This window comes from Arvicanthis niloticus, chromosome 2 (genome assembly GCF_011762505.2).
Source record: "Arvicanthis niloticus isolate mArvNil1 chromosome 2, mArvNil1.pat.X, whole genome shotgun sequence".
NCBI classification, from domain to species: Eukaryota; Metazoa; Chordata; class Mammalia; order Rodentia; family Muridae; genus Arvicanthis; species Arvicanthis niloticus.
The window spans coordinates 110,115,363-110,134,158 of NC_047659.1; the positions used below are offsets into that span (position 1 = coordinate 110,115,363).

Genomic DNA, 18,796 nt, shown 5'->3' on the forward strand with positions numbered 1-18,796 from the left:
ATGGTCTTGCCTTCTATTCTTATTGAAAATTTTATCTGAATATAATTTAATTAAGCTATTTGAGTTTTTTTTCTTACAAGTCAAAGATGTTGATAAAATATCCTTTGATATATGCTTGATACCTCTACTCTTAAGCTTTTGCTCAAATACATGCAAATGCAAAATGTCCTGATATATAAACTTACTAAAATTTTTCTCAGTTCTTAGCCTTTCCAACTATCCTTTCTTATTTACCACCATCCATATTCCTAAAACAAACCAAACTTTCATGCTGAGTGACCTTCAGTGCACAAAACAGAACAAAACTCAAATACAACAAAATAAAAGCCTTCATACTTTGGTGGTAAAAGTATTTTGTTTTGGTTGTTTGTTCATTTCAGTGAGCACTTCACATTTTACTTTTAAAACACATCACAGTCTTAACTCTGCCCCATTCTTCATGTTCATCTGTTTTTATAACATTTTTTAATTCAGGTTACAGTGAATTTCAATCGAGCCCTCCCTCCCCCCTCTCCTCCCAGTCCTACCCTTACAAATCCCTCCCCTCATTGCCCTCTCCCTTTCTCCTTAGAGAAGGGTAACCCCTCTTGGGTTCCCATTACACACTGGGAAATCTAGTCCCAGCAGGACTAGATGCATCAGAGAAGATGGCCAACCGATGACTAGCCCAACTTGAGATCATAGGAGAGAGCCAATTCCTGACACTATTACTGATACTTGGCTATGTTGCAGGAGAACAGCATGACTGTTCTCCTGAGAGGCTTCATCTAGCAGTGGATGGAAACAGATATAGAGACCCACAGCCAAATATCAGGGGAGCTCAGGGTGTCTAGTAGAAGTATGGGGGGATGGAAGAATGGGGGTTAAAAGCGGACAAGCCAGAGTAGTGAAGAACAACACAAGAAGACCAACAGAGTCAACTAACCTGGGACCATAGGAGATCATAAAGACTGGTCCAAAAACCAGGAAGCATGATGGAGATGGACCTAGACCCCTACACATCTGTAGCAAATGTGCAGCTTGGTCTAAATGTGGGCCCCCTGACATTGGACTGGGGACTGTCCCTGCCACTGGGTCTTCTCCTTCCCCTATCTGGACTGTCTAGTTGGACCTCAGTAGGAAAGGATGTGACTTATACTCTGAAGAGAGGCTGGCTGTCACATTGTCTGTGAGTAAAAGTAAAACCTTCTGAATTGGAAAACTTTTGATTTATCTAGTCAAAAGAACATGAAAGACTTTACTGATTCAGTATTTAAAACATGCAAAGCATTTTAAAACAATTCTGAAGAAACAGAGGCTTTTGCTTATTATATTCAAGTTCCAATGTATATGCTAACCCTTATGCCCTTTACAATATAATTCAGGATCAAGGGTTTATGGGCAGTGTCTTTTGCTTTAGACACAGTTGGTGTGTTTTGTTGTAATATGGGTCTGGCAAATAAAATTGAAATGTTCAAATAATGTAGACAAATACCTGGAAGAGACTCTGTCAATCTCTGCATAGGGATCTTAAATGCTATTAGGCTATTAAGAGCACTGAACGCCTTCTGGGGCAGTTGTTGTACGTTTTCCATTTTTTTTAGTTGTTTTCCTATGCACTCATTTGCCCAGAGTACAACTCTACAAACTATAAGTCTGTTTATTGAACACAAGCCCATTACATTGAAGGATAGTTACTGACTGCTCAATTATGTTTGGAGATAGTGAAATTTTAAAAAATAAACACACAAAAGCATACCCAGTAGTCAGAATATTGAAGGTTTTTTCAATATCTGTTACATGATCCCAGAGAATTACTGAAAGGCAGATCAATTTCAGGCAAAAAAGCAAGATGCCCCTGGTATAAACAGTACTAGGAGACAACTAGCTCTGGGCACAGAGGAGAGTTTTGTCATATCAAGATGTTCAGAGCGAATTCACCAAAACAAGAAAGAGAGGTCAGGTGTGGAGAGCAAGAGAACAGTGATGCTGAAAGTTCTCAGCATTAGGAAGGAAGAGAAACACATGCACATGCAAACACAAGCATGGGTGGGCACACGTGTGCGAGCGTAGGGGACACACACACACCTGACTAAATTGAAACGATCAGAGTGTAATCATTAGGATCTGGTTGGTGAGAGAACTTACTTCACTGAAATTGAATAAATAAGAAAGAAGAAAAAACAGAAATCTGGTATATGAGAAGCTTTGAATGTCTGAATGCTCAGAGCATCAAGAAGGTGCTATCACTTGACAAGATCTTTTGCTTGGCAGGTAGAGAACACAGCAAGCAAGTCAATCAGGGAAATTTAATGGAATTCCAACCACAGTCTGCATTGTTTCAAAGAGTCAAGGAAGTGCTCTGGATCAAGGTACCACAATGAGGAGCTTTGCACTATGGGTGTTTTCTCTTCCCTTCCCTTCCCTTTCCCTTTTCCCTTTTCCATTTCCCTTTCTTTTTCCCTTTCCCCCTTTTCCCCTCTCTCCTTCCCTTCCCTCTCTTCCCCCTCCCCTCCCCTCCCCCCTTCCGCCCTCTCTCCTCCCATCCCCTTCCCTTCCCACTGGAAATGTCACGTATGTAAGCTTTTTTTAATCCTATATAATAAAAGGAAGGGGGTTACAAAGTTAATCTATCATGAAAAGAGTGTATAGACAGCACTGTGACTTCTCCTTCATGTTCCTTAACATGGGTCTACTTGAAATAATAGCTCCATGGAAAATCAAATCAGGAGCTAAGATGGAGACTTAAGATGGAAGAAGCCACTGCTAATCAGCCTTTCTAAAAACATGGTGTTGGAAATTTCAGTAAAAGATCTAAAAAAGGAACAAGGGAAAGGTTATAAAGGAGGCCATTACAAGCTAAAAAAAAAAAAAAAAAACAAAAACAAAAACAAACCAAAAAACCAAAAAACCAAAAAACCAAAAACAAAACAAAACAACAACAACAACAAAAAAACCAGCACATGCCAAGGTCCCAAGGAGTTAAAGAACCTGGAAATTTAGAAAAACAAAAATAAGGTGAAAAAGGCTAACATAATGAACAAGACTGGAAATGAGGTTGAAGATACCTCACTGAGTACTCACCTACATTCAAAACTTCTAAGTAGTGGAAAGTTATCAGAGGGGTGAAAATACTTTAAAACAAAGTCTTTAGAGAAGAAACTAAACAGACTGTTTTCAGTCAAGTAGCTGTTAGGAAAAGGGGTAGGAAGACTGCCAAGGAAGCTTCTATGAAGGTCATAGGGAAAGTTTCTTAGGGTGTGTGGAGATGTTCCCTGGACAGCCACCTTTTCTTTGGGCCTAATACGACATGTCAGGGTGGCTAGAGGTACACTGGTCCTCCTCATAGGGCTAAAATAGGCTGCAGCAGATACTGCTTAAAATAAAGTGAGGGAAGCAGATATTTGAATGGATTCAGCCAGGTGAACAGAGAAGAGCAGTGAGTCACTGCTTCTCAGCAGAAGGCCCATGTGCCAGCCTGAAATGTGTGAGGGCTAGTTACTGACGTCAGTGCCCATTTAAGTCAGGTTTTAAGCCCATTTATATGTCCTTTTACCATGAACGCAGTGTACTGAGGATGGATGTCAGAATTCTGGGCATCATGAGGTTGACTGCTGCGAAATTCCTTCTCTGATATAAGGCACTGAATTTCTTCCCTCTTCTTACCAGTTCACTGGGCACTGTTTATCTCTGGAATTCTCTGTGTCCTAATTTAGCAAAGCCTAAATATGTTAATCTTAAGAGAACTGGCTATGGTATTTTGGGACTTGCTTCTTTCTTTCTTTCTTTCTTTCTTTCTTTCTTTCTTTCTTTCTTTCTTTCTTTCCTTCCTTCCTTCCTTCCTTCCTTCTTTCTTTCCTTTTTCCTTTTTCCTTTTTTACTTTCTTCTATTCTCCTTTTCCTCCTTCTCTCCTCCTGTTCCTGTTCCTCTAATAAATAAAATCCTGAAATTCTTTTTCACCTTGGTTGTGAAATTTTAGTGGCTCTGTTTGATTTAATGGCATATTTTATATATCTCATACTCTCCCAGAAGCCTTGGGCAGTGGGAAACTGTAGTGATAGCTTCGGAGTTTTGGTTTCTTTAAAAGACACAGAAATGTAAGAATATGTTTTGTTTTAATCCCAAATGTGGGACATGAAGCTGCTTCAGATTGCCATAGCAGTTGACTATGATTTGCCTCACACTCTAGCAGGGGTGTAATTTTGCCAGGTAGAGATAGTTTCTGCAATTGTTTGATGTTTGAACTTCTGGGGACTTTTCAGAGGGTATATAAATGCTAGAGCCCTGAGAGGTGGGGTGGGTTGTTGTTGATTGTCATTTGTTAAGTAGTTGTGCACAAAGTAGAAACAAGAGGGAATTAGATATCCCTGATAGTGAAGATTAAACTTGCCCCAAGGAACTCAGCATCCCTAATCAGCAGGGTCTCTTTCCTTTCCTCTCCGTCCTTTTTTCTCTCTTATCTGGTATTACTGGGTTGAAAGGAGAGAAGAAAAGGGGAGAACAGTGGAAGGAAAAAAAAGACCCCCCCCCCAACATAGCAAAAGGTAGCTACAGGAAACCTTTCACTGTGTCTAATAAGTAAAATAAAAAGAAGAACTGCAGAATAAAGTCATAAATTTCTTAAGACTGGCAGATAGGGAAAAATGAGTCACAAATTTAAAAAATTAAAATGCTAAATTAGTTTTAATTAGAACCTTAAAACTTTCAGAAAATCTAGAAACACAAAGAAAACTGAAAATTATTAATTCATTGCTTGACACAATAGAAAGAAACAAGCAAGTTGGCTTGTCAGTTGTTCTTTAATTTATAGAGGCCTGAAAAGAGATAACAAGTTTCAAGCAACTCTAAAGGAAAAGAAAATGCTTATAATGAAGAAAAGACTAAGCAAAACCAAGTAACTTGAAAAAAATGCTAAGCAAGGTAACTTGTAAGCAATTTTATCTTCTTGTCCTTAACAGAGTAAAGGATTAAAAATGAGATCCACAGGCTACATACTATGAAAAACCCAATCACTGAGGGAATGAATATGTAAATGCATGATGGTACATAAGTAATAGGATTGTACATATGTAATAGGATGGTTTTGGGAAACGAAGATTCTTCAAAAGCCAACTCAGGGCAGATGGAGACTTGAGCTTATCCCATGTCTACCAAATGAGATGTAGTTCTCTTGTGTAGTTTTCTTCTGTCTTCTGAAAAGAACAAAACTAACATGCTAAAACAAACATCTGCTACTTACTTTAATCACATTTTGTTGCATTTATATGGGTTATTTGAAGTCAAAAATGAAGAGAAAAACTCAATTTAGGATTAGAATAAGAGGTACAGCATGCTATTTAACACCAAGCAAATAATATGAAAATCAAAATCTCATTGCTATACAAAATAAATGAACATTTCCTTCCTCATATATTTAGACATCTAGGGATATAGAGAGTCTTCAGTCAATTCTAATACATGCAACCCAAACAGAAGGAAATATGCTTGCTTTATGTATGTCTAGCAAAAAAAGCCAAAGGAAGACTGCTGGGCAGCTTCATGTGGGCAGCATGCTCATCCCTAGTGAAGCAAGGTCAGGGTACTGCTCTGACCCAGAGAGACTGGGTCAATCTCACCCAAATGAGAATCTGTCTGTTTCTTCCCAGTTAAAGAGGACTGTAAGAATGAAAGCTATGGGAGAATACTTACTACACACGTGCATGAGCAAATACATGCAGGTGTGCGCAGGGACACACACACACTTTCATTGCATAGTGTGAGATATTGTGGGTGCCTTCTTTACTAAACTACATAGAGGGAACTACACTAATACATGTCTCCTTTGCTTCTGAGTTTTCCAGAAGGCTCTTTCCTTCCAATCTCCCTGCCTCTCCTTTCCTCCTTCCCTTCCGACCTCTACATGTTTATTTCACTGACCAGCATTTCTGCTTAAATAGAAGCACAATGATGAACGTGTGCTAAATCTTTAGTATCCATTTCACTAACCACACACTGAGCACTTTAAATACTGATATTAAAACTGAAAAACCTTTGGTTCTGAATTTTCCACCATTTGAAAATTAAAAAAGATTAGTGCAAAGAGTATGCTTGAAAACTCTTTCAGAAATATGAAGTGCTTTATAATAACCATGTACTATTAGTACAATATGTGAATAAATTTAATTTGTCATGTTTTTCCCTGGCTAGCAATACAGAGAACAATACTTTCTCAAGATGCTGGGCTCACCACAACTCACAGTCAGCCACATGATCGCCATTGTAAATCACCAATATCCTCCAGTATTCAAAATTGTGATGCTAGAACAGCTGCTAGCTTAGGTCTCCATAGTGCACTGTCCAGTGACAATATTTTCAAATATGGTGGCTTTCTTGGAAACAACCACATCAAAGAATATCTGTATAAAGAGGTTAATGAGAAAACAGATATTCAACATATCCTTCCTCCATTCCCATGAGGAAACATTTTATAATGCATTTAGCAACAACAGAAAATTAGGCCTACTGTGATTTAAACAAGTTGAAATTTACTTTTTCCCTTAAACAAGTACTCTGGTGCTAAGTAGCTTTTGCACTTGCTGTAGCAGGCGCAGAGTCAAGTCCACGATTACTGTGTCTGGCCTATCTAGTCCACCATGACTCTACCTGCTTGCTGTTATTCCACAAATCACATTCATTTCCAAACCTGAAGATTGTGGAAGGGGTGATGGCCTTTTGATGTGGAAAATAAACATTTTCCACAGCATTTTCTCCATGCTTCTACATTTATTTGACTTCTTAATAAGTTGTAATTTTTACACACAGAACATGTCTGAAAGTTACATTTTTATTCTTTCTATAAATTTAAGTCATTGTTTGCTTAATGTTACAACCCTAATTAATTTCTCAAGATCTATAAAACACTTCTATAATTTCAGTTTTACTAGATGGTACATAGCTTCATTTCAATTTAAAGCCCCAAAGATTAGCTTTTCTTTAAAGTTAATATCAGCTTACAAAAAAGGCATCCCATATGTAAAATATGGACATTACAAATACACCTGAACACAAAAACAATCAACCACCTTTCGCCTTCCAATCGCCTCTCTCCTCCCAATCTACTCTCCTCTCTCCCTTCCATGTGTGTAAAACTTCATGTTTACTTCACTGACCAGCAGTTCTGCTTAAATAGAAGAACAATGATGAACGTGTGCTAAGTCTTCAGTGTCTATTTCATTGACCACACACTGAGCACTTTAAATAATGATATTAAAACTGAAAAACAAGTTTAAACTTAATTCTAATTAATTAGTAGGGACATACAGCTAGTGCCTGCTAAATGGAAAAACACATCTCCAGGTAGATTGTTAAATTACAGTATAAGAAAAAAAATTGGCATTAGTTTTAAACATAGTTTGAAGGCACAGGCCTTCAACAAACAGCTGTATCTCCATGAAAGTATACATGCTTAGCATGAACGATGCCATGTGTTTAATGTCCAGCCCTACCAAAAAAAAAAAAAAGCTGTGGTGGTGGTTTGAATAAGAGTGGTCCCATAGGCTCATCTATTTGAATGCTTAGAAAGATGGTTGAAGTAGGCATGGCCTTGTGGAAGTGTGTCATTGGTGGTGAGCTCTGAGGTTTCAAAAACCTAAGCCAAGCCCAGCATCTCTCTCTCTCTCTCTCTATCTCTCTCTCTCTCTCTCTCTCTATCTCTCTATCTCTATCTCTCTCTCTACCCTTTCTTCTCCCTCCCCTTCTCCCCCCCTCTCCTTCCCTCTCTCTCTCTTCCTTCTTTATGCAGATCCAGATGTAGAACTCTCATCTACTTCTCCAGCACCATGTCTGCCTGAGTGCCAACATGCTACCCTGCTATGATGCTAATGGACTAAACCTCTGAAGCTGTGAGCAAACACCAAATGAAATGCTTTCCTGTTTAGGAGGTGCTGTGTGGTGGTGGTATATCTCTGCAGCAGTAGAACAATCACCAAAACAGTTGCATAGAACTACATACAAATATAAGTACAAGTACAAATAAAAGCAAGAAAACTCAGTAAGACTGGTATATTGTAACAACTGGTGAAAAAATGGACCATGAATCTGAAAGAGAACAGGGAAGAATATATGGAGAGTATGGAAGAAGGATGCAGAAGGAAAAAATGCTATAATTATATAAAAAGAAGAAGACGACTAGTGTATTATATCAATAGCAATGTCTTGTTGTAATATTAGAGCTTTGTAACAGGTTATTATTGGAAAAAAAAATCAAAGAATAAATAAACAGGTTCCTAGATTGTATCTTAAAATGGCAACTGAATGTATAAATTGTATTGAATTATAAGCTTAATTTTTAAAAGTCAAACACTCATCAAGCATGCAATATACATCAAGAAGGGCTAAGAAAAAACCTTAGTCTGACTAGGTGGGTAGAAAGAGGAGTGGAACAGTTAGAACACAGCTCTTCAAAGAAATGAAATGAGACCTGACCTCCCAGTGGTATAAAGGGATAAAGAGGAGTAAGAACAGGAGGATTAAATAAGTTAGGGAATGGAATGGTAGGGTAGAGAGGGGAGTATGGTGAGGCGCAACTAACACTAAAGGTCTTTTGAAAAGCCACATGGAAATCTACTACTGTAGAAAATTAATAAAATAATTAAATATGTAAAAGGAATGTATATGGAGCTACCACATAATGGGGAGCATAGTACTCCAACAAAACATCATATGCTACCAAATAAAATCATTTGTGCTAGGAATGAGTTACCTCTTTTTCAGCTGTTGGCCACTGGAGTCCCATAGACCCCTCAAAGATTACAGGCTATGCCAATGCTATTGCTTACCCTCCACGACCTGAAGGAAAAACCCTATCATTAAATATCACGTACTTATGTCATAGAACATGAAAATATCTAGCTGGTACTCAAGTGAAAACCTTAAGCCTACTAACTAATATTCACAGTGCTGAGCTGGCATATATCCACTAGAGGAGAAGAGTTATCATTAACCAAACTGAGGCACAAACCATATGAGCTACAATACGATCGTCAGGTATGATCTGTGGAATAGTATCAAAAAAGTCAGGAGTAACCAGGCACTTTTGAATTTGACTTAAGCCCTACTCCATGAGATGGGGCCCATACCTGATGCTGTTAAGGAAGCCAAAAGCATGAGGCTAAGTCATAGGTTCTAAGGGAAAATCTACTATCTGCTAAATGAACATAGCAATGAAACATCTTCTGAAGAGATCTTGCTATACATCACTCTATTCCCAAAACTGTGCCTTGTTCAACCCTCAATTAAGAAGCTTCTTCTTGCAGTACATAGTAATTAATAGAAAAACCCACAACTAGACAACATGTGGAGAAGAAAACTGAAAAGCTCGTCCCTAAGTGAGATGTCTTTATCAAACCACAAGGCCCAAGAATCTGCACAAAATAGGCAGAGGGTTTGAAAAGCCAGGGACAGTGACTTCAAGGAAACAGCATTTTCCAAACACAACAGAACAGATGCAAATATGAACTCACAGAAACTGTGACCACATGCATAAGACCTGCACAAGCTCAAGCAAGACAAAACCCCAGCACAGAAAGGGAGAAATGGGCACTAAATCCTATCTAGAAACAAGAAGTTATTCAAAACTGAAAGGTTCTGGGAGTTTTCTTCAATGTCATGATACTATGTATATCAACCACCATGGGTGCGCAGGCTCCACCCATGTTGAGGAGTGGCTGGCTCATGTAAATTTGGCTTTGGTTCTTAAGAGAATGGATAGGTAGGGAAATGGAGAGGACCTGTGAGAAGGGAAATAACACAATCAAAATATATTATATGAAATTCTCAAAGACGAAAACCATTCATCTTAAGAGACAAAACACAAGCAATTATCTTTAGTTATAATTATCTGTATTTCAAATGATCAATATTACTGAAATAGAGTGTAAAGAGGACGGTCTGACACCTAAGGAATGTGGAAGCTTCCACTGTGTCCTAACAGCTAGTGAAAAGCTGAATGTTTAAGTTATCCTTCACATTGTGGGGTTAAAATGCAAATCAAAAGCAAATTAAGGGGCTGGTTGGTAGTGGCACATATCTTTAATCCAAGTAGAGGCAGAAGCAGGTGGATCTCTGTGAGTTTGAGGTCAGTCAGCCTGTCTACAGAGTGAGTTCCAGAACAGCCAAATCTGTTATAGAGGCATATTAAGAAAGAACAGGTTCCTTTTACACAACAGTGTGAGGGCCCATGGTAAGAAAACACAGTAGCAGGAGTTTGAGACAGTGAGGTGCAGCATAGACCCAAGTATGGAGCAGACATAAATACTCCTGGCCAGCTCACTTTCTCCTTTTTCTTCAGTCAGTTCAGGACTCTGGCTCATGGAATGGTGATACCCACAGTTAAAGTGTGACTTCACACATCAATTAACCTAACGTAAGTAGGTAATACCCCAAAGGCATGAACAGAAACTTGTCTCCTAAGTAATTAGAGATTCTGCCAGGTGAACAATCAGTATCACCAATCATACTGAACAAAATAAAAATATAAAAACCCATCTTAGATCCACAAAAGAAATGAGGTGACAGAATTGCTTGCCCTGAAGAGAGCAGAATCCACCTGTGGAAACAGTGCCAAAGTAGGAAAAACTTGAGGTACCATGACTGACAAATTGCAGTTTTGGAGATTTGGTGTGGAAAGTCTGACATGAGTTTAAACTCCAGCCAAACGAGGATACCTATACTTTCATGGGCCAGAACTCCAAAAATTAGAGCCAGTTTTTACACTGGTGTCTCTGTAATAACAGATGCTCGATTTAAAAGTCATGGTGATGAAGCCACAGCCTTCATCTGCAGCCACACCTTTTTGGATTTTATTTTGAGACAAGACCTTACTAATTTTCTCAAGCTGCCCTTTTGAGCACTGTCTCAGCCTCCCAAGGAGCAAAAATGACATGCCTGCGCTACCAGACATCACAGGATAATCTGATTTTTAAAAGAGCAATACACCTAATATAAATCTCAAAATTAAGACATACATACAGTCAACCAGTTTGTGAAAATTTATCAATATCAATAATTGTCAGACAACTCTAAATTTAAAAAAAAAAATCACAGCAAGAATAAGGTATCTATTAATTTCAATAAAACCATTCTGTTCTTCAATAGGCCTCACCACTGGAGAAACTCTTTTACCAAAACCTACACTTGTGTGGTTTTATTGAAGTCTAAACATCCAAGGGAAAGACGAAAACTCAACTGTAGCCCCATTAACCATGAACACGGTGCTATAAAACACTTCTCCCAGCCTGAACCACCATACACTAAAGGTCTAGTTACATGACTCCTTTAAAATACACCAGAGTTAACCACACTTAAGATGATGGGCATAGGAGTAGTTAGGGAAGGAGATAAATATGATCAAGATACATATAAAATTCTCAAAGAATAAAAAAATTAAAAGTAATAACTATGGTAGTTAGATAGTAGATGATTTACTTAAAAGAATATGAAGAGGTAGGAATTCATTCATGATGAAATGATACAGACAATTTAAATCCCTTCCAGTAAAAAAATGAATTCATTACAGAATCATGAAATAACTAAGCTATTAATTTTGCTATATAGACATATAAGGCGTGTCAACATATTCTAAGTTGCCAGGTATGGTGGTGCACTATAATCTAGTACTTGAGAGGCTAAGAACGAGGACTAGAAGTTCAAAGTCAGCTGTGGCTATGGGACCATAGTTGAGGGGCGGAGGAAGGCCATTAAGTGAAACTATTCATTTAAATTATACGTTAAGTGAATTATATGTTTAAATTGTATCTACATACTTATTTAAAATGCTGATAAATTAGATAGATAGCTAACAGATAGGAAACTATGAAGATAGACCTTTTAGAAATTTTTTTTCTGACAAAAAGAATGAGCTTCAGATGAACAAAATGGAGTTTTTGACTTGACTATTATATAAAACTTTTCTGTTGATATTGCAATGATAATCTTTAAATTGGATTTTACAATTTTTGTAAAAATTACATTAAAAAGCAAAAATGGAAGAATTTCATATTTCCACAAGATGAAAAAGTAATCATTAACTTAATTCAATCACTGCATGAAAAGATTTCAACCATACCACTCTAGACAGGAACATGACATCACTACTCAAAGTCTTAATATAGATTTTTAATTGGTATATTATTTGATATATAACTGTGTTTTTAAAAGTAATTTAGGTGAGCCCATAAGCTACTCCAAGGATTGAATAAATAGTTGGAACTTGAAGGAGTTTTGGGACCCTGAAGATCTGCCTCCCCATTCTACAACAACAACAATGTTGGGGGCCGACTTTTAGCAGAAAGCAGCTATCAGCTTTGCAGCCATCTTGAGCCATATACCCTGACATGAGACTTGGATTACAATAGCCTACAACAGCTGAGCACACTCCGATAATCTTGGTTTAGATACCTTGGGTGTGTGAGATTAAAGGTGTGTGAGATTAAAGGTGTGTAACTTTAGAGTTTGACTTAGAAGTGTAGAGATCAGATTTAGAGATAAGACCTAAGAGCATGATTAAAGGCATGACCAAAAGGCATGGCTTAGAAGTGAGACATATAAAAGGCAGAGGCAGACATCAGAGAATCAGACATTAGGTAGACACAGCAGAGAGGAGACAGAGAAGCAGGCACTTGGGAGAGAACTTGGAAGAAGTAACTTGGAACTTGGAGGCACTAGGAACTAGGAACTAGGAACTCAAGACTTGGGACTTAGACCAGGAAGAAAGACTGAAGAATAAACGGGATTGAATCATACTCTGTCTGGTCTCCATTCTTCGAGTCCCTCCTCACTCTCTCTCTTGCTGAACCCCGACCCGCGGACCGGAGCGGCAGCTTGGACCAGGATACAGTGGCTGCCAAACTCGGGGCAGCCCGGGCCTCAACATTTTGCTCGGCCCGCGACATTTTTTGGCACCCAAACGTGGTGCTAGTACAGTTCTCAACACAACAACAACAAAAAAAGGAACAAAAAAGAGCTGTCTATTTTAGGCAGACAGGTAATTATACTACCAGTTCACTAAAAGAAATCAACCTCCTTGCTCTTAGTCCAGGCCTCTACTAAATCTAATTCATTTTATTCCAAGTACTTTGTAATGATCACATGTGCTTCCCGAATTCTTTTTATTTCCTAATCCCATGTCCAAATCATCTGATTAAAAAGAATTTCAGATTTATAGACTGAATCCATTAGAGAACCAAGAGAATTTAGCATGGCCAAGGAATTCTTAAACTTCCTCTTACCTAATGTTCTTGATCTTAAAAGACAGAAAACCACTTAAGTAACCCAGTAGATGGACACAAAACTAAAGAGGACCAGCTGTCCCAAGTCTTAGAACTTCTTCTATATTTTATATAAAATTACAGAACAAATCAATAATCACTGGCTAACAAGATGACTTTGGGGGCAAATCCCTCAATTCTTCGAAGATAACTTTTAACCATTAAATAAGCAAAGTCAGTAACCTGAGCTCTATAAAACACCTTGATCTTTTTAAAGTCAAGAAAGTTTTTAGATGGTGCTCAATACACAGTCAATAATAGGGTCTCAGAAGTAAACTGCCCAATGTCATTAGCAATTTTTGAATTATACAAAACAAGAGCAATGGACCAGAAGAGTTACATTTAGGGAGTCCCTAGACCCAAATTTGGAGGAGAACTAACAGTGAGCGACTCTGCAGCTTTAGATTCAGTGGGATCCTTCAGGTCATTCACAACGGATACGAAGTTACCATATGCTTTAATTATACACCTGTCACAGGACTTCTAAGAAGTTAACTGTCATTAACCTCCTCCTTCAATTCTTATTGTTCCTTTTCATTGATGTATACATATACCATATGTATACAATGACAACAAATCAATCATATGTTATTAGTCCAAAAGTCACTTTCCTTTAAAAACAGCATTCACCACTATTAATGAAAGAAAAGAATAAGATCTAGGTCTGACTGATGTATCTGAGAACTTAACAAGAATGCAATCAATCTTTTCTGGACAGTCACGATTAGTAGACCTAAAGTCCTATCCACAATAGTTCCTCAGTTTGTATGTTGCTATCAGGTGACACTTACACACACACACACACACACACACACACACACACGGAGGGTGGATAGAGACAGAGAGAATTAAAGAATGCAACCATTCAGATTTCAGAGAGTCTTGGAGGATCTTTTCTAAGTCTTCATAACCTAAGCATAAGGAATGTAAGAAAGTAGGCTGAAAGGATGGCTCAGTGGTCAAGAACACTAGCTGTTCTTCAGAAGACCTGGGTTCAGTTTCCAGAACCCATATGATGGTTCACAAATACTTGCAACTCCAGTTCCAAAGCATCCAAGGCATTTTCCTGTCATCCATGTACACCAGGCACACACAAGGTGCACGGACATGCATGCAGGCAATATACCCGTAAGAATGTGAGAAAACACCTGTTCAAAATCCCTTCCTAGTGAAGCAAATTTTCCTTTGGTCACTGAGTCTATTTTCCAATCAAATAAATACTATTTTTCTAAGCATAATCTGTTATTTTCTCTCTAAGTGGCTGAAAACCTCTTTTCTAACAGAGCTTACTACTTTTAACAGATCAAGATGACAACTTATCATTCTGAGGAGGTCATTCAGGCTTTAGAAGCCCTCCATTTTCCCATGAGTAAATCCACCTGAATTTGGTTCTAGCCTCTGAGCTTCTATGTGGGCTTTTGCAAATTCTATACTGTGACAACCTCAGATGGCACAATACTTGGGGGGTAAGTAAAGGCTAGATTATTGAAAAGACATTAGTTTGGAGAAATATTTGATTAACCTGGCCCCCATAAGAATCTAAAAATAAAACTGGGAATTAATGTGCAACTTGTGGGAAAACAAAAGGCTGCTCACTGGCAGGAGTTTCTGTTCCTCTTTCCGAGTTGACAAAGTAAAGGCCTCACTGAAAAGGCTGAAAGGAATGTGTAACCAGAAGGTGAGCTGTGTATCACTTGGGTGTCTGTGTCAGTGGTTGCTGTCTGGGTTAAGGAAGCTTTAAGCTACAGCTACCACAATGCACTCAATGGTAACACAGGCTAACTTCCACAGGCAGGTGGAGGGCAAATCACTCAGCAAAATCCAAGAGTGAGGGAAATGTATTGCAGAACCAGACTGTTCCTCCCGGACAGTACTCCAGAACACAGATGCTTCCTGAAATCCAGGTGCCACCAGAAAAGGAATAGTACAAAGTAGGAAATGTGTGTGTGTGTGTGTGTGTGTGTGTGTGTGTGTAAATATAAAAAGACAATGAGCTTATGTGGTGCTTATGTAACTAGCAGAAAGGTGAGCCAGCAATTAAAACTAGAGAAGATAAATAGCTGCAATATGGACCCCTTTTATTACCTCAGACTGGGGAAGAGAGGTGGGATTGAAAGTGTGGGTCCAAAGCTACCTAACAGAGTCTGCCTCAGCTGCAGGTCCAGAAAGTATGCAATTAAAACTATGCAGATAGGCCCAGTGAAATTCTTTCATAGCCCTTAACATGGAAACTAGAGCTCAACCGACTGAACACAATTGTCACCCATGGTTCTCTCAACAAGCTCTTGCATCTCAGAGCATCATCTGCCAATTCCTTCTCTATGTCCTCTGCAACCTACATGCTCTGAAAACCTCACTCTCACTCACACATGGGGATCTAAGTCACCCAGAGCTCAGCATCTGCTGCCCTTCCTGAACTCTGGAGCATGACCTATTGCACTTGATTCCAGGTCAATCCTATCTTAACCCAAAGAGCAAAGTTTAGCTCTCTGATGGCCTAACTACATCTTCTAAAATGGGATTCAAAATCCCTCCAAGTGTGTTCTTCTGAAGAAACATTCATCCCCAGGGTTCCTGTCTTAGGGTTTTTATTGCTGTGATAAAACATTATGACCCAACATGGGGAGAAAAGGGTTTATTTCAGTGTGCAACTCTCCAGTCTTGTTCCATCTCTAAGAAAGGGCAGGGCAGGAACTCCAGGAAGTTGGAGGCAAGAACTGAAGCAGAGGCAGTGGAGGAACACTGCTATTGACTTGCTAAGCCTGCTTTTCTTATACAACTCAGGACCACCTGCCCAAGGGTAGCATCATCTACCGTAGACTAGGCCTTTCTACATCAATTATCAAATAAGAAACTGTACCACGGCTTCCCTAGAGCCAGTCTAATGGAGGCATTTTCTCAATTGAGATTTTCTTTACTCAGATTACTCTATCCTGTGTCAAGTTGACATAACCACTAGCCATAGCTAGCAACAGTATTTTTTTGGAGAAATACTTGCTTAGCTTGGTCTCCATAAGAAAACAAAAATAGGACTGGGAACTGGGCATTAATGTGCAACTTGTGGGAAAACTAAAGGGTGCTCACTGGCAAGAGTTTCTTCCCAAGTTGACAGAGGTAAATGCCTCACTGAAAAGGCTGAAAGGAAATGTATACCCGGGAAGGTAAGCCAGTGCAGTCACAAACAGTCTTTTTTAATCTTAGAGCTACTGCTTAGTATAGTTAGAAATTCTTCATTTTAGCCTTCACCCATTTAATGTACTGTACGGCTTCTAAATCCTGGTTAGAGCAGGACTGCACCATCTACCTTGTCTCAAAACCTGAGTCCTCCACTTTTTCACTGATGTGGTCCTCAACTAAAACAGACGAGGATATTTCCTTCTTCCAACCTCAGATTATTCCCCCCCACATACACATCTAGTTAAGAGGACTCAACAAATGTCCAGGCAGGATGCCATCTTGACCCTGGGCAGGGCACATGGCAATAAAATGTCAGGATACAACCCTGACTTTATCAAAAGAATGAATCCAATTTGAATTTCAAATATGCTACATAGCACATTGTGCCTTGAATTTCTTTGTCATAATTTTATTCTAGTGCTTGGCATTTTAATGCTAGATAAGGTCTCAGAATCTAGACACCAAATTAGTTAATTGCTGGTATCATGCTATAGTAGCTACTGTAATAGAATTTCTGCTCACAAGTACTAGTAGCCGAAGGTATAACTATGCTAGAGGCTTATGTGGAAAACCTGACTCCTGATGTACACAGCTCAGAGAATTCTCTATATTTACACAGTACCCTTGTCTCAACAGTCCACTTACTGATAAACTTGTTTTGCATAGTCTCCAACAGAGCTTGGTGAGCATCTTCAGCTTGTAAAGCGTGTGAACATTCTCTAGCCAGTATGGTGCGCACAAGATGCTCTCCACATCCTACAAGTCCAAGAAAAACATGGTTGAGGAAAAGCAATACTGAATGCTTTGCTTGTCTCAATAAACATAAAACCCCATTGCGCACAACTTACAAAGTAGTTGTGTATTAGGACAACTCAGTGACGGAACAAACTGACTTCTGCAAACAGTCTGGTAATTTTAGTAATGAGATTCAGTACAATATAAAGAAACATAGGTCTATTTGATCTCAAAAGAAAACAGGTAAAAATAAAGGAACCCCCTGTTTCAGAGAAATAATGTATGTAACACAGGGATGCAGATTCCACACCTAGGGTTCTGTCTCATTCCAACTAATGAGTAACTACAAACCATCTGGTTGGATGGCTTAGTCTCCCATTCAAAAATATGGTATCTATAGCTGTCGACCATTTTCTTTCTGATTCTCCACTGCCTGGGTGGCTGGGGAGAAATGTAGGGTGGGAGAAATGTAGTCTGAATCTCTCTCTAACCACTGTTGTTCAAGAGAGTCAGATACCAACCAGTGTGAGGAGGACAGAGTAAAACAGCCCTGTCGCATCTTCCAGCCCTTCTCATATGCACACAACTCTCAGAAACAAAGCCTCTATGTCGTTCTAAAGAAAAAGTATATTTAGGGGCTAGAGAAATGGTTCACAAGTCCTTACAGAGGACCTAGGTTCAGGCCCCAGCACCTACAACTGTCTGTAACTCCAGGAGATCTGACACCCTTTTCTGACTGCTGTGACACCAGGCACACACACAATGCACATATATTCACGAATGCAAAACATTCATATACATAAATAAAGAAAAAGATGGAAGGGAGTAAGAGAAAAGGGGGGTAAGGGAGGGATGTGGAAAGAGGGAGGGGGATTGTAACTGTGAGATGAACTTGGAGCACTCAGACACATTTAGTAAAAGAAAGAGGCACGTTTGTACTGATTAAGAGTAATGAACAAATGCTTTATGGCAGTAGCTACTGTGAAAGTAATATCAAAAGAGACTTTAAGGATTGGTGAATTCTAATAGAAAATTTCTTAGTTTTGAAGCAGTTTCCTTTCTACCAGAAAAATGTTCAATATTTAAATCTGGTATCATGATCTAAGTGTCTGTGAACCTAAAAGGCAGGAGTACTTCAGCTACCTTCAGAAGGAGCTTCCTACGAGTGGAGGATCCATCAGCAGGACTAGGCACAACTTAATATGTCTCCAATATGCATAACAGAGAAACACACTCATGAACAAGGAGGGTCTGAACAATTAAACTAAAACTCGGACTAGATTAGCTAAGTTAAGCAACCACTTCTTGTTCATTTAAAATTTTTTTCATTTTTCTTTTAAATATGTGCATAAATGTCTGTACAAGCCTGAGGCTCAGAGGCCAGAAGAGGTGTCAGATCCCTTGGAAGTAGAGTTGCAGACAAACAGTACTTAACTGCCATGTGGGTACTGGGAATCCAAACCAGGTCCTCTGGAAGGGCAGTTAAGTGCCCTTAACCACTGAGCTATCTCTCTAAGCAGACTCTACTTCTAAATAATGGCTTGCAGGGGGTGGGGGCAATGCTAAGGATGTACTCTGGCCAGGGAAGAGCTCAACCACA

General features: G+C 39.0%; 1 protein-coding gene across 11 annotated transcripts in view; it reads right to left on the reverse strand.

Annotated features, from left to right (window-relative positions):
• Tasp1 (taspase 1) overlaps positions 1 to 18,796 on the reverse strand; it is a 218,374-nt gene that overhangs the window by 48,467 nt on the left and 151,111 nt on the right. For 9 of the 11 annotated variants that reach the window (XR_013108845.1, XM_034496122.2, XM_076929842.1 and 6 more), the window contains one exon: positions 17,107 to 17,217. The exons of the other annotated variants lie outside the window; for them this stretch is intronic. Coding sequence is in view for 8 of the 9 variants with exons in the window: in XM_034496122.2 (XP_034352013.1) it covers positions 17,107 to 17,217 (111 nt within the window). In the remaining variant the exon portion in view is untranslated. The remainder of the gene's footprint in view (positions 1 to 17,106; positions 17,218 to 18,796) is intronic. 11 annotated transcript variants of the gene reach the window in all.